The 21,659-nt window shown below is 42.0% G+C and overlaps 2 protein-coding genes across 2 annotated transcripts; both read left to right on the top strand.

The window, feature by feature from the left end:
* The first annotated feature begins 1,989 nt into the window (after nt 1-1,989).
* Nucleotides 1,990-3,074, top strand: LOC106987124 (olfactory receptor 6K3-like). The gene has a single exon (XM_027048522.2). The coding sequence runs from the start codon at nt 2,127-2,129 to the stop codon at nt 3,072-3,074; it is 948 nt and encodes a 315-aa protein (XP_026904323.1). The 5' UTR covers nt 1,990-2,126.
* Nucleotides 3,075-12,868: 9,794 nt separating this feature from the next.
* LOC106987143 (olfactory receptor 6K2) lies at nt 12,869-13,850 on the top strand. The gene has a single exon (XM_015085385.3). It carries the CDS (start codon nt 12,888-12,890, stop codon nt 13,848-13,850), a length of 963 nt encoding a protein of 320 aa, XP_014940871.2. The 5' UTR covers nt 12,869-12,887.
* The last annotated feature ends 7,809 nt before the right edge of the window (nt 13,851-21,659 follow it).

Raw genomic sequence — 21,659 nt, 5'->3', positions numbered from 1 at the left:
GATCATGACGTGAGCCAAATTTGGATGCTTAACTGACTGAGCCACCCTAGGCACTCTAACACTGTTCTATTTCTTGTGAGTTTTTGTGAGGGTAGAGTCCTATCAAAGCTGTTCTTTGTATGGAACCCTCTCAATTCCATACCGAGATGGGAACTGACTGGTTAAATCGTAACCAGTAACAAGAAAATGGTGGTAACAATGGTCACCAGGATCTGTGAGTCTTGCTTGGGACACTGATTCTCCTCTGACCTGAAGATCTAATGAGAAGACAGGGCAGGGGTGTCTGATAATTGACCCCATGCGGGAACAGGTTGCCTTCTACTTATTACCGAGGGATAAAATCTCAGTGGAGTTCATTTTCCCTTTGGTGTCTTTGGTAGGATGGCTATAACAACACTTCCAGAGACAGTGGAAGAACATTCGGCAATGCAGAGACCCAGGGAAAAGGAAGAGCCCTCTGGTATTTTGCAGAGGTGAGTTTAGGGTCACTGAGGGCTGGGGAGAAATTATCCATTTTCTTTGCTAAGGATGAAACACATTCTAAAGACTCAGTGTAAGATCTGGGGAGGCTTGAATTTGGGCATTGGACTAGGGCTTCTGAGAAAGTTCCATCTTTGGAATTCTGGGCTCTGCATATTTTCAATCAGAAATTATATCCAGTTATTCAGACCATGTGATGGTCCAAGACATGAATGCTCATCCTCTCTTCTCTACCTGCCTTGCTTCTGGATTTTTCTGGCTTTAATGATGTTTGCAAGTCAGATCCAAACCTAGTCATTACAAAAGAAGCTACTTTCAAGTGCTTAATATATACTAGGGGTCGTGAAAGACAAAGGCTCATCCTGCCCGAATGGAAGCTCACAGTCTAGTGAAGTTAAACAGAGAACAAGAATTGCAGTGAAACTTAATCAGGTTAATGGTAGGGGCCCTGCCGAAGACACAGAGATGAGAATAAACCCAGAGGCGTATGTGTACATGTGTGTGTGTGCGTATGTGAATGTGGGGAAGGACACGAGCGCACTTCTGACAGGAGGCAGTGGCTGAGCTGAAACCCAAAGGAAGCCAGAAGCATCCTGGTGAAGAAAAGCGAGTCCGAATGCCTTCCCAAAAGAGTGTTGGCCTTCACAAGGCAATGATCTCGGGGAATTGGAGGTAGACCCTGAAAGCTGCCATCGTGCAGGAGGAGGGAGGGGCGGGTGGGGATATGCTGGGTGTGCGGATCTGAAGTCTGGAAACACACCTGTGCTGGAGACAGAGGCTTGATGCCTATGTATTGTTCATCCACAGACAGTGAGGAAAGACAGGACTTCAGGGGCCACAGCAGAAACTTGCCATACACAGCCATGTACCGAATGGGTAAAGAAGATGGGTCCATAACACATAGAAGGAAACAATGATATAGCGAACACACGAGAAGAAGCCTCCATATAGGAACAGGGCGAACCTGGAGTGGGGTTGCATGAGAGCCAAGGGAGAAAAATCTTCAAGTAGCGGTAATCAGGAGTTTCTGGCGCAAAAGGGTAGTCATAATATAATAACTGAAAAGTTTATGTTGCTTTGCAGTTATCATGTCACTGACACATAGGACAAAATGTCTTCTGTAAGTGGCAGTAAAGAAAGAATTCACACAGCAAATGGTTGAGGAGTGAACAAGATCTGAACGAGATACTGTTAATATTACTGCTTCAGAAAGCCGATCTCGGAAAGAAATGAGAACAGATATTGATCATGAATGCCGGGGGCGTTGATACATTAACTCATGTAATACAACTCCGATTGGACAAATAGGTTTTCACCTATTTAAAAAGATGCCAAATCTCAGAGAGATTGTGGGACTTGCCCATTATCGCCCAACTAATAGGCAGCAGGATGAGAATTCAGGCTCAGTATGTTTGATATGTTCGATTTGAACCCTGGATGTACTAATCATTAGCTATACTGTCTCCCAAATAAAGATTGCAGATACAGGCAACCCACTGGTCATTTTGAACTGAGGAAGTGTCAAAACACACGCAAAAAAACCGCCACGTAACCAAAATACTGTTTATGTTTACACTGCATCGATTTCCTTCTCTGTTAGTTCGGTATAACCTCTCCCTTATCCACAGGAAGCTCTTCTGGAGATAATGGAGAGTGAAAATCTATCAGCCGTGACTGAATTCATCTTCACTGGCTTCCCGCAGCTCCAAGATGGCGGCCTCCTGTACTTCTTCCCCCTCCTTTTCGTCTACACCTTTATTGTCGTTGGGAACCTGATGGTCTTCTTTGCTGTCCGGCTGGACACCCGTCTCCACAACCCCATGTACAATTTCATCAGTATTTTCTCATTTCTGGAGATCTGGTACACCACGGCCACCATCCCCAAGATGCTCTCCAATCTGATCAGCAGCCAAAAGACCATCTCCTTTACTGGCTGCCTCTTGCAAATGTACTTCTTCCATTCACTCGGAAATACTGAAGGAGCCTTGCTGACCATCATGGCCATCGACAGGTACGTTGCCATCTGCAACCCTCTTCACTACCTGACCATCATGACCCCCCGACTATGCGCTCAGCTTTCTGCAGGCTCTTGTGTCTTTGGTTTCCTCATCCTTCTACCTGAGGTTGTATGGATTTCTACCCTACCTTTCTGTGGCCCCAACCAAATCCATCAGATCTTCTGTGATTTCGGTCCGTTATTAAATTTAGCCTGTACGGATGCCTCTGTGATCCTAGTGCAAGACGTGATTCATGCTTCGGCCATTCTGATAACGAGTCTGATTATTTCCCTTTCGTACATCAGAATTGTGGTTGTTATCCTGGGCATCCCTTCAGCGGAGGGTCGTAAAAAGGCCTTCTCCACCTGCGTCGCCCACATTGCCGTCTTCCTGATGTTTTTTGGCAGTGTGGCCCTCATGTATCTCAGATTCTCTGCCACATATATGCCGTTCTGGGACACAGCCATTGCTGTAACATTCTCTGTCCTTTCTCCCCTTCTCAATCCCATGATATACAGCCTGAGAAATAATGATATGAAAGATGCTATTAAGAAGCTCCTTTGCCCTCAAAAGATGTTTCGTGTACGTGGTAGGTAACTTAGGAAGCAGTCTTCTATATGGATGGAACTTCTTCGCAAAATACCGACCCCACAAACACGAGAACTGAAAAGAATTATGCAAGTAGTCCAAATTTCTTCTCCATGAGTTGGTGAGAAGACTGACAGAGAAAGTCCTATGAGGACTTACAGAGACGGCGAAAATACCGTTTTCTTTTCTGTATCCCTCATTTTGTGCATTTGATTTTAATTTGCTCTTTTACTTCAAGGTGGTTAATTGTATAAATATTAATAATACTCATAGGTGTTACCTTTCTTTGGTATCGAATCTCTTTACAAAGCTCCCAGTGACCTGATGGAGCCCATGGAGCCCACTCCCCATGACACTAAGGTGACGGGTCCAAGTTCTTTCTGGAAGCTACTGGACATTAAGCAGAAGTAAGAGCTTCTGGCACCCAGACCATAGACTGGGTCCCCCATCTTTGCTTCCTTTCCAGTCAGCCTTGCTGGTAATTTTAAGATCTACATACTGGGGCGCTCTGTACGTGACGCTGTCGTGAACAGCGGGGGTCACGGATGATGGGCAGTTATGTTAACCCCGTAACTGTGAAAAGCAACTGAGTAGATCAGATCCCTTTAGAGCCATCAGTTTAATTATGGCAAAAATTGGATTGGATATGCAAATTACTTCTCTCTTTTGAAACTTTATATTGTTTCCTGGCTATCACCATTCTTTTTTTTTTTTAATATTTATTTTATTTTTTAAGAGAGAGAGAGAGAGAGACCGAATGCGAGCAGGGGAGGGCCAGAGAGAGAGAGGGAGACACAGAATCCGAAGCAGGCTCCAGGCTCCGAGCTGTCAGCACGGAGCCTGATGCGGGGCTCGAACCCATGCACCCTCAGATCATGACCTGAGCCAAAGTCGGATGCTCAACTGACTGAGCCACCCAGGTGCCCCTGGCTATCACCATTCTTATAAATATGGCAATTATCTTTTTTTTTTTTTTTGCATAAAGTTCTTTCCATTTTCAAAAACTTCTGTCTCAAGATAAATTTCAAGAAGTTGACTCACTAAAGTAACGTGCGCTGATATGTTTATAGCTGTTGGTAAAAATATTGTTTTTGCAAATGGTTGCACTAGTGCATCGATGGGGCACTTTCGGTACAACTTTGATTGCATGGATTAAGTAAGAAGTCGAGCTGCTCTGTGAAGCTGCCAATTCTGTCACGGACAAGGCGAAATTGTAGCACGACTGTCATAAAGGGCAGTGGTAAGTTGCAGTGATCAACTGAGTTATTGGTCCCGATTCTTCACATCCCCGTAACGGAATTACAAGTTCACAAATCTTCAGGGTGGGTGGCGTATACTTTTCTGCCCCATAACTTTGGATTGCCTTTTTTCTTTTTCTTTTCTTTCTTTCTTTTTCTTTTTCTTTTCTTTTTTTTTTTTTTTTTTTTTTTTTGACTATTGGGATGTCAGTGGACATTACGGGGGTTGAATCGATGCCTTTGTGGTTGGGTTCGCTCTGGAAGCTGCTTTTCTGACAGGATTGGACTCATGAGGCCGTGTGCCTGGGAGCCCCTGGTGCAGAGAATTAGACACATGGGGGGCTGATCTGCCCAAAGCCTGGTGCCTGGAGTCCAGAACCAGAACCCAAAGCCAGGAGTCCAGCCTAAGTCACCTTCTTGCAGCTGACGAGCAGACTCATCAGTAGGAGGCTAAATGATTATTGTTTTAATATCCACGTGTGAAACACTTCATAAGTTACTGTGTTCTGCTGTGCGTGGGCTTTGTCTGGCACCGTACCAGCCCGGAATTGTCGAAATTTAATAACTAGTCCTTACTGTCTGAATCTTAAGATTGTCTTTTGGGTTGTAAGTATTTTAGAATCGTATTGTTAATTATTTCTTAATAATTCTATAATTTTCAGAAACATTATCTGCATCAAATGTGTAATTATTGAACCATGCCACCTGGTTGTGTGTGTGCATATGTGTGTGTGTGTGTGTGTGTGTGTGCATGCGTGGGAAAGATATTTTACACATTAAATGGATTTTTGCGGGGGACGCCTGGGTGGCTCAGTCAGTTAAGCGCCAGACTTCAGCTCAGGTCATGATCTCACGGTGCGTGGGTTCAAGCCCCACATCAGACTGTGCTGACAGCTCAGAGCCTGGAGCCTGCTTCGGATTCTGTCTCTCTCTCTCTCTCTCTCTGTCCCTCCCCTGCTTGCGCTCTGTCTCTCTCTTTCTTTCTCAAAAATAAATAAACATTAAAAAAATTAATAGATTTTTTTTTTATCATTTAGAAACAGAGAAGGTGCTGGAGACCTGCAGTGGGGAGTTGGGGGGGGATATGCAGGTGGGCCATTCTTTGGAAAGACCATTCTTTTTTCTATACCATTTTCCTCACCGTTTTTGTGGCTTATAGTCATCTTGCACTTGATCAGTATTTGGAAATAATGTTACAGCATTAAAGATTTTTTAAGGTAGAATAATAGTTAAATACAAAAGCTTTTAAAACAATGTGAAAATTAAAAAACATATGCACGACATATTGAAGAATTGTAGAGATTCTACTTTTGTATTCTTTTTTAAAAAATATTTTAAACTTTATTTTTGAGGGATAGAGCATGAGCAGGATAGGGGCAGAGAAAGAGAGGGAGACACAGAATCGGAAGCAGGCTGGAGGCTCCGAGCTGTCAGCACAGAGCCCGATGCGGGGCTTGAACTCATGAACCATGAGATCACGACCTGGGTTGAAGTTGGATGCTTAACCGACTGAGCCACCCAGGCACCCCCTACTTTTGTATTCTTATCGTTTGTTATACGTACATAAGCAAAATGTTTTGTGTTTGTCCAAACATAGCATAAAGTTCATATGAATTCTCTATAGTAGTCTCTAATTAGAAACTGCTGTTAGGTAAATTGGTGAGCGTGTCTTTTTCTGAAACCATAATACCATTTCTTGTTGCATATTTGTTTAGTTTATTTGGGGTGAGAAAAAAATCATTTTCCTTAAAGTAAAAGATTTCTTTCAAAGAAGAACAAAGAAAAGAAACTTGGAAGAAAATCAGCAACAAATATAGACAAGTAATTTAAAATAAGATAAATGCAAAAGGCTCATAATCACATAAAGAGATGCTTAAACTCTGGGCCACCTGAAGCTCAGTCAGTTAAGTGCCCTACTCTTTGTTTTGGCTCGAGTCATTATGTCACAGTTCATGGGTTTGAGCCCCGCATCCGGCTCCATGCTGTCAGTGTGGATTCTCTCCCTCTTTCTACCCTTCCCCTGCTCATGTGCGTTCTCTCTCTCTTTATCTCTCTCTCTCTCAAAAAAAAAAAGAAAGAAGAAAGAAAGAAAGAAAGAAAGAAAGAAAGAAAGAAAGAAACATGCTTAAACTCTTTATTAAGGCTCAGTGTTGGAGGGGATGTAGAGACAAAGAAACACACATACCCAGCAGGTAATATAAACTAGTGTAGCCATTCTGGAGAAAATTCTGGTAGAACTTAAACTCGAGTGTATCCTCTCTCCTAGTAATCTTGCTCCTAGGAATGTGTCCCAAACATATTTTCACACGTGTTAATAAATCAACATGCGTGAAGATGTTAGTTGGCTGTGGGGAAGTTGTAAGCAATCTGTGACCTATGATGGGGAAGAGTTGCTTTAACTAAGATCAGTGAATATTTCAGAGGATCATATAGGTGCTAGATGGTGTGAACTCAATGAACACAAAGAAACCTAAATAACTAAAAAATAATGCTGAGTGAAAAAAAAATCAGCAATGCAACGAAATCAATCCGATACAATTGATGTGAACAAAAAGCACATGTACACAAAACACAAATGCTTGTTTCGCAAGGAAACATACCTACGGAAGATATCTTACGATTACAGTTAAGTAATTTAAATAGCTGTCTATGGAGAAAATAGGAGGAAGTATGAAAATTAAGGAAAATAAATAAAAACGTATTTCCATATAAATTTCTCTCTCTCTCTCTCTCTATTTTTTTTTTTTTTTTTTTTTTTTACAAAAGCAGATCATTGAGGCGCCTGGTTGGCTCAGTTGGTTAAGTGTCCGACTCTCGATTTTGGCTCAAGCCATGATCTCACAGTTCGTGAGATCAAGCCTTGCATCAGGCTCTGCGCTGATGGCACGGAGCCCGCTTGGAATTTTCTCTCCCCTGTCTCTCCGCCCCTCCCCCACACTGTTTCACTCTCTAAATAAATAAATAAATAAACTCTAAAAACAAAAGCAGATCGCATGCCATCAGAGTTAACAACACATTTGTTTATGTCTTTCCAAGTCACAGCACAGAGGTCTAGTATTTCCATATCAAACAACTGCAGCGTAGTATGTTGCATTATGGTTGTACCCCTTAACCCTATGGCTGCAGATTTAAGTTTATTTCAATCACATCTAAGCGTAAACATGTCACAGTGAAATCATGTCACAGTGAAAAACGGCATGTATGTGTGTAGACTGCGATCTTGTTGCAAGATTAATTCCTAGAAATACAGCTGCAATATTCAATAATATTCAGGATTTAAAAATGAAGTAGTGCCAAATCACCATTCTCGATATCCTAAGAATTTGTATAGTCAGCAACATTGAGAGTTTACATTTCAACACATTACCTCGTGTAGCATGTATCCCTTGGCATATTCTTTGTCAATCTGAGACAAAACAAAAGGAATGCAAACACGTTTATTTGAGAATCACTGGAATGATATCGCATATATTTAATAACCAGCGCAGATCTTTTCTGTTTTTCCTTTTAACTCTTAATTGTTATGTGTTGACAATTTTTCTTTTTCTTTTTTTTAAATATGCTTTTTTTTTTTTTTTTAATTTTGGTGATTTATATTGATGGGGCGCCTGGGTGGCTCAGTCAGTTAAGCATCTGACTTCACTCAGGTCATGATCTCACAGTTCGTGCGTTTGAGTCCTGTGTGAGGCTCTGTGCTGACAGCTCAGAGTCTGGAGGATGCTTCGGATTCTGCGTCTCCCTCTCTTATCTGTTCCTCACCCACTTGCGTTCACTCTCTCTCTCTCAAAAGAAATAAGCATCTTAATTTAATTTTAAAGTTTATTTATTGGGGCACCCGGGTGGCTCGGTCGGTTAAGCGTCCGACTTCTGCTCTGGTCACGATCTCACGGTCTGTGAGTTTGAGCCCCGCATCAGGCTCTGGGCTGATGGCTCAGAGCCTGGAGCCTGCTTCCGATTCTGTGTCTCCCTCTCTCTCTCTGTCCCTCCCCCGTTCATGCTCTGTCTCTCTCTGTCTCAAAAATAAATAAACGTTAAAAAAAAATAAATAAATTTTATTTATTATTTTTGAGAGAGAGAGAGAGAGAGAGAGAGAGAGAGAGAATCCCAAGCAGGCTCTACACTGTCAGTGCAGAGTCTGAGACAGGCCTCAAACTCATGAACCATGAGACTATGACCTGAGTCATGATACCAAAGTAGGAAACCAAGGGTCAGTTACTTAACTGACTGAGCCCCCCCAGATGCCCCTACACGTTGACAACTTTAATACTGAGTCCTTTGTTTCATAAAATTTCATTCATTGAATAAATGGATACGTATTTCATTGTTGTTATCATGCTTCAAAACGTTAAAAAATAATTTATACTTTCATATTGTAATTTAATGTCATTTATGAAAATAGTGGATTGTTCCAATAAGTCTAAAATGGCTGCAACTATATAAATTTCTTAGACATGACTTCATGTACTACTTGAAGGGAAACTTTGCCTGAGTTTGGAATCGATGATACAGAATTAAATGTCATCACGGGTTGTCAAGTAAATTTGTTTCCATGTAAATAACCAATACCTTTTATAGAGTCTCCTAAAACAAACACAATGCTTAAAATTATACAGAATTTTAAAATTCGACTTAATTTCCAAATTAGTATTTTAAGGTGAACAAGGATATAGCAGATCCTGTTGGCTCTGTTGTCTAATCCAGGACCCACACCTAAACCTATTTTGCCCATGTCTCTGAAGGGGTTCCGAGTATGGAGATGTTGGCAACAATTTGCCAGGATTTCTGGGAGAGCTATTGCTGGTGGAGTCCCAGCGGCACAACTTTTTTGCTGTGAGTGTGGAAACGATGCCTGGCACTTAGAGATCTATTTTGCAACCTTAAGGAAAAGTCCAAGAGAGTGACTCATCTATTCGGGATCAAATAAGCAAGGAGCATTCCTAACTGATACAAGTATAAAGAGTAGTTTAATTATAGAGTAAGAATTAATAAGCATTTTTTGAAGTACCATGTTAGCACCCAGTTGAACTTGCCAATGAGAACACAAAATTTTTAGGACAATGTGTTATTAACTGTCAATTCCCATGTCAAATATACTAAAAGAAAAATGTCATTTCCTAAAATTCAGATTTGGGTTCCTAACAGCTGTTTTTTGTAACGGAACCAGAACTTTTTACAGAGGAGTTTAGCCCATAACACAGAGAAGGAGAAATTCAAAGAGAGAATGGAATGTCTTATAGCTTAAAAGCAAATTTGCTTTTTCCTAAATTTGGCTTAATGGCTGGAAATAAGTAATCGGGATGGAAGTCTGGATCTCGCTTGTCATTGTTCCACCAATCCGCTCCTCTCTGCTGAATCAACTTCCTTCAAATCCAAGTGTTGGATTTTCAGTAGTTTGATTCATTTAAAAGTCAACCCAACCAAAAGTACTACAGAAAAGGAAGTTTTTAAAAACACATTCATTCTGGGGATCCTGTGTGGCTCAGTTGGTTGGGTGTCCAACTCTTGATATCGGCACGGGTTGTTACCTCAGGGTTGTGGGATCGAGCCCCAGGTCAGGTTCTGTGCTGAGTGTGGAACCTACTTGGGATTCTCCCTCACCCTCTCTCTCTCCCTTCCCTATTCTCTCTCTAAAACAAAAAAACAAACAAACAAACAGACAAACTTAGAAAAATACATTTATTCCAATGCTTCAGGCTTCCAGACTATCTCATTTGTCCTGGACTGGAGTTCTCTGGGAGTTCCCTGCGACTGGGTTCTCCTAATTACCAGGCTGAACTGTTTTTCTTAATTGGAGCTATTATGGGGAATGATTGTTTTCTTAGTTATCTTAATTAGCCTATGTAAAATCCCCAGGAGAGTCTGTCTTCCCATGCTGGTTATGCTAAGAAAAAGATACACACATACATACTTATGGGGCTGGGGCAGAGAGAGAGAGTTCTACAGGAAGCATCAGATCTATAAATCTAAAAAACCTGGTGAAGGAAACGAAGTTCAGTTGGAGGACTCAGGGTAGAAACACAGCAGAAGGGCAAAGGCAGTTGGTCTTAGTGACTCTATATGGCTGGCAACATCAGGGTAGAGAAAGATTGAGTCTTCTCAATGTTTGTCCAACTTTGGAGTCCAACAGCAGGAAGGTCAGTGAATTAACTAATTTGGGGAAATTGAAGCTACCTAGGAAAAGAATAACCCACCTGCATAAGAATAGATAACCTTAGAGTGCACGCAGATACTGTGAATATCTGTTGAGATTATTTGGAGCAAGGAGAAATTAGAAGAAAACGTTATAAGGCAAGTTCATACAAAGCATAAAAGTTTCCCAGGATTAAATATCAAAATATTAAAATTTCCCAGGAAACGTGTGGGATGTAAATGGGGCCAAAGCTTACGTGATTTTTGCTTTAAAACCACAAGTGAGCATAGTGATTGATTTCTGAAATGTTTCGGGTATCAATGCTTCAGGAATCAAATGAGATTTCCAGTTAGCTGTTTGGCATTAACATCATTAACATTTGCACTAGATTTAGGATTACTAACTTTTGGATGAAGATAGATGTGGGTTCAGTGGCTTCAACGTCAGGAATTTATTTTCTTACAATTCTGAGAACTAGAAGTCTGAGATCCAGGTTTGGGCAGAGTTGCTTCCTCATGAGGTCTTTGTGGTTTGTAGATGGCTGTCTTCCCCCTGAGTCTTCCTGTGGTCCTCCCACTGAAACTGTCTGTGTCCACATCTACTCTTCTTGGATGTTCACCAGTCATATTGGATTAGGACCCACCCGAGTGACCTCATTTTGATTTAATTATCTCCTTAAAGACCCTTTCTCCAAATAGAGTCACATTCTGAGGTCCCAGGGGTTAGAACGTTAACATGTGAACTTTGGGATGACGAATTCAATCTGTAACAGGTGAAGAGAGCAGGTTTGTGTCCAGGTGAGACCTCTAAGTGAGAGGGTTCCAAAGAAAATGTGGACCACCGGAGAGAGACCCACAAATAAGGAATTCTGGAGCCACTGTAGTGAATGAGTGTAGAAGGCCAAAAGAAGTTGATAAGCAATCTTGAATAAATAAAGTCTCTGTGTGAGAAAAAAATATGGAGTAAGAAATAATAAACAAAGATAGAAAAAATAAACAAACATAGAAATCTGGGAGGTGGAAGACAGAATAGCCAATGAGGGAAATCAGGATAGCATGATGTCAAAAAGGCCAAAAAGGAAAGACTTTCAACGATCAGGTGATTGACCTTTGGACATTAGTGGCAATGAGGAGACAGGGGGGTGGGGGGCACTGGATTTTTAATCAGAAAGCCACTGATACACTTTAAGAAAAGAGATGTAGAGCATTGAGAGCAGATCATTGATTCAGAGGGTTTCAGGAGCGAATGAAGTCAATAAATACATATTAACGTATTAGGGAAAAATGATGTTGATACAAAAGAAATAAATAGTCTGTGTAGAGATGGTACTTTTCTCCCAGGATAAGATTTGTGCCCATTTGATAGCAGAAAAGAGAGAATCAATGAAGAAAATAAAACAAATGTTTTCAAAAGGGAATAAATTAATAGGACCATATCCTGCAATGCCTTGAGTTTAAATTGCATTTCACAGAGCCTCCAGGCCCCCTGTCCACCTCCGCTCCCCATACAATCCCCCTGGAGCAGCTCTGCATTTATGGCTTCAATTAGCCACTTTCCATGAACTACGTCATTTGACCAAAGTCTTCTGTCACAAAACACACTTGAGATCCATTTTTCTAGAAGAGGGGGAAGGGAAGGAATGGGAGATTGTAGAATGACCCATCGTTTCTTAAAAAAAAAGATGAACGGTGGTTTTTCTTTTCTGAATATTCTCTGAATAATTGTTAAATACATATTATGTATATTATGCATATATACATGGAGGGATGAAGGGAGAGAGAGAGAAAGAGAGAGACAGAGGATGTCTTATTTAGAGGCAGAAAGGGAAGGAAGAGGGTGAAATTCACCAGTGATGGTTTGTCTTTGGCATTAGAATATTCAATGAAATCATATGCCAAGAATTAGATGAGGAATTGGGAGTTTGAGGAAAGAATTTTAAAACCGTTTTGGGGAGATCGTTGGGGAACCAGTAAGACTTGAATACAGAAGAAACATCACCTAGCTGTTCCCTCACTGCCTTGTCTAATTCTTTCTTTGTCTAAACACACCTGACCAGTAGGATTAGCATCACCTAGAAATGTGTTAGGCATGCAAATTCTTTGGCCTTATCCCATACCGACTGAGTTAGAAACCTTCAGGATATAGACCAGCAATCTGTGTTTTAACAAGCCCTCCATATGGCTCTGATGCATGCTAAAATTTGAGAATCACTGATCTAAAATGTTGACTCTGCTTTCTGCCTGGATATTTTTCCCATACTACAACCTTAGTTGTAAGCATCTATGGAATATGGACTATTTCTTTCTTCCTTTGTCTTCCTCTGCATCCCCAGTACAGGGATCTACACAGTGCTGGCATTCGGTAGGCATGTTTACTTCCTGGCCAATAATCGTAGGCACCTCCTACAAGGCTTGAGTGAACTGGGAGCTGGAAGTCCTTGTTTTCAACTAGAAAATGGAGAGCCCCAATCAAAGTGCCACTCGGGAGTTCATCTTCTCTGCTTTCCCTTATTCCTGGGGAAGTTCTGTCACCTGTTTTATTCCACTGCTCTTCATTTACACCTTCATTGTCATTGGAAACCTTGTCATCATCACAGTGGTCCAGCTGAATGCTCCCCTCCACACACCCATGTACTTCTTCATCAGCACCCTTTCCTTTCTGGAGATCTGGTACACCACAGCGACCATTCCAAAAATGCTTGCCAGCCTGCTCGGTGAGAGGACCATTTCCTTAAATGGTTGCCTCCTGCAGATGTATTTCTTCCATTCCACTGGCATCAGTGAGGTTTGTCTCTTGACAGCTATGGCCTTTGACCGCTACCTGGCCATCTGCAGCCCTCTTCATTATCCCACTATCATGACCCCCAGGCTGTGTGCCCAATTGACTTTAGGTTGCTGTGTTTGTGGCTTTATCACACCCCTCCCTGAGATTGCCTGGATCTCGACACTGCCATTTTGTGGCTCTAATCGCCTGGAGCATATCTTCTGTGACTTCCTCCCCGTGCTACGCCTGGCCTGCACAGACACACAAGCCATCGTCATGATTCAGGTGGTAGATACTGTCCACGCAGTGGAGATTATCACAGCCGTAATGCTCATTTTCATGTCCTATGTTGGCATTGTGGCTGTAATTCTACGTATTCGGTCAGCTGAAGGCCGCCGCAAGGCCTTTTCCACGTGCGTCTCCCACATCACTGTCTTTTTGCTTTTCTTTGGCAGTGTGGCCCTCATGTACCTACGCTTCTCGGCCACCTACTCCTTATTCTGGGACACAGCCATTGCTCTGGCCTTTGCAGTCTTGTCCCCCTTCTTCAACCCCATAATCTACAGTCTGAGGAACAAAGAGATGAAGGAAGCTATAAACAAACACTTGGGTCAAGCTAAAATCTTTTTTCATAAGACCGAGGACCTCAAGTAAGATCTAATTATTGGACGTCTATGTGGCCACTGGTGCCTTTTCACTCTCAGCTCTGTGATCTGTCCTTTCCCATCAGCTGTTTACCGAAACTGGTCTTACAAAGGTCACCAAGGAACAGAATTCCCTAATAACTGAATTCAATAGTTTCTTTTGCTCTGTACCCAACTTGACACATTTTTTTAGAGTACGTAATTTATTTATTTAAATTAAAGTTAGGTAGCACACAGTGTAGTATTGGTCTCAGGGATAGAACTCAGCGATTCATCTCTTACATACAACACCAATCTCATCTCGACAAGTGCCCTCCTTAACAAAGTCAGATAAAAACAAATATGTCAAGTGCATTAAGGAGGGCGCTTGACATATCTTTGGATCTGACTATGATAATTAAGCTTTCTGCCACTCACTTTAGTCAAGATAAGTTGATTGTCTGGAAATGATCTGGGTAAACATTTAATTTTAGCATTGTCAAAGTATTTGTTTGTAAGATACGGTAATGGAAAAATTATCTTCATAAGACTAAGTTCTCTCCATGGTACTACCAATGGATACAGTTGAAAAATAACCCTAATTCCTAACTTGAATATTTATTATTGATAAATAGCCATATAGACATATTTCAGCAGGTCCTATTATGACTCTCCTGCTCCTTTTGTACCTTAGCATGTTGTGCACGGTGAGTTCCAGTCTGGGTCAATAATGAGTCAAGGCCATCTTTGTGTGCTTGCGGCCAACTGTAATGTGTGAAGCTAGTGGAGTCCATTGTGGTCAACAGTAAATCAACTTCACGTACATTGGTGACCATGAGAAACTAGGAGAATGGGCAGGCCTCTGTAGAATTGACAGGGAATGAGACCCAAAAAAGTAGTTGGCTGCAGTTGTGTGGTGGTTCAAGACGATGACAAAGAATCTTAGAGCAAGAAGATCACTAAATAATACTTTAAAAGCAAAAACAAAACGAAACAACACAAACAAACAAAACTTGGCCTTCAAAAAAGTGAACAAATATAACTAATCTATTCATTAATGAATCAGTATTTTTTTCATAGTGAATTGAAAAACTTAATCTTTGTTTTCAATGTCATAAAGGGTATTGTATTAATTAAGCAGCAAAAGAAAGAGGAAAAGAAGGCTCATGGGGTGTGTTGACATTCATGTGTTACTTTGTAACACTGCTCTTAGTAAATCTTGGGGTCAAGTGGCTTCTGACTTGGTCAGCACAGGAACAGCCAGCTCATTCTTGTTAATTTTAAATATATTTCTTTTCCCAACAAGTGTGCTGCATTTATTAACCTTACTTTCACTTCTAATAATAAAATAACATTTTATATCTTCACGGTTGTAATTATATTAATAATAACAATATTATATTAATAATAATAATACAATTTTCTACTTATTGGGCGTGCATTATATACAAGACATTGTAATAAATGTCTCCTGTATATATGTTACTTGATAACAATCCTAAGCAATGGGTATTACTATCATTCTTAGTATATAAGTGAGAAAACCGTGGCTCATAGGGTTTAAGTGATTCGTCTAAGGACACACATTTAGTAAGAGGCCGGACTGTGATTTGCACCCCATTCTATTATTTCAAAAGCCTTGCTCTAGGGGTGCCTGGGTGGCTCAGTTGGTTAAGCCTCTGACTTCGGCTCAGGTCATGATCTCCCAGTTCATGAGTTTGAGCCCCACATCAGGCTCTGTGCTGACAGCTCGGAGCCCGGAACCTGCTCCACATTCTGTGTCTCCCTCTCTCTCTGTCCCTCACACTCTGTCTCTCTCTGTCTCTCAAACATAAATAAACATTAAAAAAAATTTTTTTAAAGCCTTGCTCTTGGGGCACCTGGGTGGCTCAGTCGGTTGGGCGTCCGACTTCAGCTCAGGTCACGATCTCGCGGTCAGTGAGTTCGAGCCCCGCGTCAGGCTCTGGGCTGATGGCTCAGAGCCTGGAGCCTGTTTCCGATTCTGTGTCTCCCTCTCTCTCTGCCCCTCCCCCGTTCATGCTCTGTCTCTCTCTGTCCCAAAAATAAATAAACGTTGAAAAAAAAATTTTTTTTAATAATAATAATAATAAAAAATAAATAAAAAAAATAAAGCCTTGCTCTTAACCACCATGTTATATTCCTAATATTGCATCGATGGTCCTGAGAAAACAGTGACATGCGGAGGACTTGCTTCTCAGAAGCTACTCAGCAGAGACCATCCCTGAGGTTCCTGTAGGTGCTATTGAAATACTTCACCTATTTCCTCAAGAAACGTCTAAAAATTATCTACCATATGCAGGGGAGAGTGATGTGTGTTGGAATAATGCCGGGACGAGGCACATTCTCTGATGTCTGGAAGCTCACGGTCCGGGATCCGAGTTGAACAAATGCAAGGAGCTGAAATATTTACTTTGCTTTTCCTCATCCAGTAAGCAACCATTAAACTTCGTCCACATTAAAAAAAAAAATCAGCATGCATAGGATTAGCAAGGGTCTTCCGTAAGTGGTGGGACAGCATAGATTACTGTTAATTAATTTACTGTTATTAATTATTAGTGTAATTAATAAATTACTGTTATTAAAATATGGAGCTGGCTTCACATTTGTTCTCATCGTTTGCATGGTGGAGTTCAGCTGTGGGACTACTCCTTAATCACAAAACAAGGTAAGAATAAAAACCCGTTTGTATTCAGGAAGATATTATTAAGGTGCCGGAGAATAGAACACAGGATGCTAATTCTCAGTAACTTTGTACAATTAGTCACTACTGCAAATCTAACGACTTGCATCGTTTTGATACTTAACTTCTGCCTGCTCAGCCCACGCACCTTTGACCCGGTGCTGTGTCATTCTTGGAAAGCTGCTACAAGAAATCAGAGATGTTGTCCACACCGAAGAACAACAGGAACTGCTACAACCCATGATGAAAAAGAATCACACAGAGTTAGGGAAGGTCATCAAGAGGACGGGACCCATGAGCTGGATCCCGGGGATGGGAGGTCCAAACCCCCTCCCCTGTCCTTGGAATGTGGGCTCCGTTGGCCCTTCCCCCTCTTGGAGGCCGGCCAAGGACCCAGATGCTCACAGCTGCTGGCCAGTATATGCAGCTGAACCCTGTTAATGCCTCACTATAAACTGTTAAGACCCTGGCGAGTGGGTACAGGAACCTGTAGCCGCCCAAGACAAGCCCGGTATGTAAGTTCCCTTTGCTTATTATACCCGCCACCTACCGACCTGGAGTGGCCCACCTCTTTCTGGGTCTCTCCTTGTCCTCCAAATATGGGGACTGGTCTCAGATCACACCTGCAGAACTCCCCGCGGTGGGGTGGGGGCTTGCAAACCAACACAGAGATGCTGTCGACTTTATCCTGAAAAGGTACTTGTCCTCCAACACTTGGAATCTCGGAAGAGGCTGCACTGAGCACGAAGGCCGCCTGTCACCTCCCCCATCCTGGGCTGCCCCCAAAGTTTCAAACGGTGGCTGCTACTTCTGGGAATTGATCATACATAATTGCTAACCAACCTACCACCCTGTGGCCCGAGTTGAATGTTGGGATCAAATCCGAAGTATCTCCTGGGGCTTTGCTCCCATCTCGAGTCAGTGCTGGGGGCAAAGGGGAGGGTTACTTAGAGGGGACCTCCGTGGCTCCCTGCAGTGACCCTGCATCCACATTGAGAGGGTGAGCCACGAGCCCTCCTCCTGCTTCCCACCTCATCAGTGTGCTTATTAGAGTTTACTATGTTTATTATATATAATTACATACTGAAAAACCCTCATAAGTAATTCAGCATGTAATTTGAAGGTAATTATGTTCACTGTTAATGTTGTCCCACATTTTTTTTAATTAAAAAAAAATTTTTTAATGTTTATTTATTGAGACACAGACAGAGACAGAGCGTGAGCAGGGGAGGGACAGAGAGAGAGGGAGACACAGAAACAGAAGCAGGCTCCAGGCTCCGAGCTGGAAGCCCAGAGCCCCATGAGGGGCTTGAACTCACAGTGAGATCATGACCTGAGCTGAAGTCGGATGCTCAACCGACTGAGCCACCCAGAAGCCCCCCTCATTTTTTTTTTAATCTCAGACATCTCATCTGCATGGATTTACTGAACAATTCATTACTGACCAGTTCTTACACATGAGGCATTGATAGTTTCTGAACAAAAGAGTTTCCACTGAAGCCCTGGAGAGAGGCCTGTAAAGGCACAATAAAAAGAAGTAATAACAAAATTCATAAATCATAGCAGAAGTAGTAACTAGGCGGGGTGCCTGGGTGGCTCAGTCAATTGAGCGTCTGACTTTGGCTCAGGTCATGACCTCACAGTCCATGGTTCGAGTCCCGCTTCGGGCTCTGTGCTGACAGCCTGGAGCCTGCTTCCGATTTTGTGTCTCCCTCTTTCTCTCTCTGCACCTCCGCAGCTCGTGCTCTGTCTCCCTCTATCTCTCAAAAATAATAAACAAAAATGTTAAAAAAAGGAAATAGAAACTATGCTTGCAGAACCAAGAAAAACTTCAAAGAGAAATCCTGTTTCTTCTGAGACGTGCAGAACCTTTACTGTTTCTTTATGTTTGTTTATTTACCTTTAGATCTCCATCCACATTCAATTTAGGAAAAGTTCTTGACACAAACCAAGGACAGACAAGGGACTGCTTTTAAGGAATACCTTGCTCTATTTCATCCCCAACAATGGTGGCATAGAACTTTCTCTGGGAGGAATGGAAGCTGCTTTCTAGGCAGTGTCCTCTCTTATTCCAAGTAAAACCAAGAGCTGACACACCCCGAATGTATTTGGGGTAAATGTGTTTTAAACATTGGTTCCGATTGAACTTTTGACACTTAGATAAAGTTATCTTTACTTATTCATTCATTCTTTCTTTCTTTCTTTTAGAAAAGATTTATCAAGTGTCTATTGTCTATTAAATAAGGATTGTTTCTTGCACCTCGAAGGTAGATATTTATCGCATGTCTTACCAGGGTGTGTCCTCTTGGTGGGAACATATGGGCAGTTCAAGAAATCAGAGCACCTCTTTTCTTTTGGAGTCTCTGGCTATCATCGCCTTTCTCTGAATGCCCCAGGTGGCTGACTCTTGCCTCCGTTCACATGACACTGGCAATGAGGAGGCTCATCTCTGGACCAGATTTTGGAAAGACCATAAAGCGGTACTAAGTTTTCTCCAAAGTCACCTCAAAAGTAGCTCTGACATTCTTTTCACTGAAATTCCTCTGAACCCTTCGACGCCAACTGATCAGAGTGCCGCATTATCTTTTAATTTGTTTCAGAAACGGGGAAGAGAGGCCGTAATGGAAACTTTGACGTAGACATGAAACTTCCCTTTCAGTGACCGATTTACAAACGTCCCCGTTCAAGTGGCTTATATGTGCAATTACGAACTGTGCTTACGTCTTTTTGTAGAAAATCCAGTGTTACTGACATCACTTTGCTGTAGCACATGCATTTTGCATGCAGACAGCTCTCAGTGCAGGACCATTAGCACAATCTTACACATGCAGTGTGAAAGTGCGGCCTCTGGTTTGTAAACTGCTCGAGAGCAGGCATCTTGCTTCGGTCACCTGTATGTTCCCTCTGCCTGTTAGAACTCTGTGTCCATGGAAAGGCTCAATAATAGTTTGCTGAAAGTGTAAAGGGTTTTTTTTTTATTTCTTTCAATGTTTATTCATTTTTGAGGGGAGGGGGCAGAGAGACAGGGGGAGACACCGAATCCGAAGCAGATTCCAGGTTCTGAGCTGTCAGCACAGAGCCCGACGCGGGGCTTGAACCCATGAACTGTGAGATCGTGACCTGAGCCGGTCAGATGCTTAACCGACGGGGCCACCCAGGCACCCCTGAAAGTGTAAAGTTTTAGAAGAGAGATAGTCTATGCTTCTTGACAAATTAGACGTTATAAAAAAGTTAAGGTATAGAAAAAACTCAGACGGTTCCCACACTCTCCAGGGTACGGCAGGGGAGGGCAAGTAATGGGTAAAGGCAAGGTATGTGAAATATACACATATAGCAGTTTTTAAAGAATGAAATGAAGCCATGTCACAGATAGTCCACTAAAATTTCTATGACTGGCATATATTTAGATGCTAAATAGAACTTTCACTGATATCATGGGGGCTCTAGTCTGTTAAATATAAGAACTAAACTTCATAGTTTAATCAGGGCTGTGAAGGAAATAATATGTTCAGTCTTGGCACTTGGCTCCTACTTCCCTTTATTTTAATGAGAAATAATATTTTTTAGTTGAGCTCTTCTTTGCCCCGAGTGGGGCCATGGCACTGAACCTGCTATCTTTACAAGGTTTATGAGGACTTAGCTTTATACAGTTTCCTTTAGTGCTGCTGTACTCAAAGAAAATTATTAGTGGCTGGGAACATCAACCAGCTTTATGCAAGACTTTTAAATGATGCATCGCAAATCATCCTTGAAAAGATAAGCCCTTAGCTTTATGAGGGATTATCCCACAGCCGATCCCTGCCCTTTATATTCTGATTTTCAGAATTAATGATTCAGAATAAAATGTATGACCTGTAACTGAAACATAAAGTGAGTCATATAACAACACCCTGAAATAGGTAGGTTAGTCATGACTGTCCCCATTATATACTTAACAAAATTTAAGTGAATTTCCTATGCTCATCAGGTTATTAAGTGGAAGAATCAAGCTTTCAAGTTAGATGCTTCAGTTTGAGATCCAAGGGTTTTGCCATTATCCCAAAGTTTCCTTCCTGCCTCAATCACATGGTTCATTGCAGAAAGAGCATGTCATGGGTTTTATTTTTCCTTATTCCATGCAGGAATACCAAGTAAAAAATAATAATAATAAAATACACAAGGGAGGGCGAGAGAAGACTGTAGTAGGGGGAAAAGAATTATATTTCTTTTATTGTAGGATTGCAAACTTGAATAATGTATATCCCAAATAACTTTAGAGGATAGGCAGTGATAACAATTAGCATGGGGACAGTTAACTGCAAAGAGATCGTTTTATGTTTTTGAATTATACTATCTAATATTCTAACCCCTAGAAGAGACAAAAAAAAAAAGTAGAGACGTTTTAAAATGAGAACTAATTCTGGAAAAACAAAAAAATAATAATAAAAATGTTTAAAAAATAAACTAATAATGACCTTTATCCCATGGAAGAAAAGATTAGTCTTACACTAAAAGTAACATAGTTTTCCTTGTTGGTAGATGAGCTGAGAAAGTGGGACTCCAGAAAATCCACAGTCAACATGATAGGGGTGTTCGTGCTATGGCTTGGGGCTGCTTCAGACTTTGGGGCGTGGAGCACCTCTGGGAGTTCAGGGCCCAGGAAAAGATCTGATAGCCAAAGGGGGCCCCAGGGAAGCTGGGCAGGGCTGATTAACCGCCGTGTGGAGTACAGATCTGCCCAGAGCCGATACCCACGACCCATGCAAGGGCCCTGCCAATCACCCCCGCCCTTGTACCACTGAACGTGAGACTCATCTCTGATGAAGCTGTCGGGGACGCCCTCCACCTTCGTCTGCAGCCGCTCAGCCCTCGCTCACATACAGAGCAACACGCAATTTTAAAGACAGTACACGATTCTAAACCTCCACTCTATTCGCGTTCTTTACCTGAGTGTCTGGAATCAGAGTCGGTCTATCATCAGAGCCGACGAGCATTCTTGGAAAACTATGAAAGTGGCAAGAGGGCTCAGGGCTCCAAGGGTGAAGCCACCAGGATCTGAGATTTTCTTGTCATGACTCTCCATCCATCCCAAGGGCACCCAACAAGGGTGGCGCTCTGGGACAGCAGTGGCTCCGTCAACCTGGAGGGCCTGAGAAGATG

The sequence above is a fragment of the Acinonyx jubatus genome, chromosome E4 (assembly GCF_027475565.1).
Source record: "Acinonyx jubatus isolate Ajub_Pintada_27869175 chromosome E4, VMU_Ajub_asm_v1.0, whole genome shotgun sequence".
NCBI lineage: Eukaryota > Metazoa > Chordata > Mammalia > Carnivora > Felidae > Acinonyx > Acinonyx jubatus.
Note: the sequence above shows the minus strand (reverse complement) of the source record. Positions and strands in the feature narration are given on the sequence as shown.

Excerpts from the sequence above, each read along its gene's own strand:
- LOC106987124 (XM_027048522.2), top strand. The coding sequence starts at position 2,127 with ATGGAGAGTGAAAATCTATCAGCCGTGACTGAATTCATCTTCACTGGC.
- LOC106987143 (XM_015085385.3), top strand. The coding sequence starts at position 12,888 with ATGGAGAGCCCCAATCAAAGTGCCACTCGGGAGTTCATCTTCTCTGCT.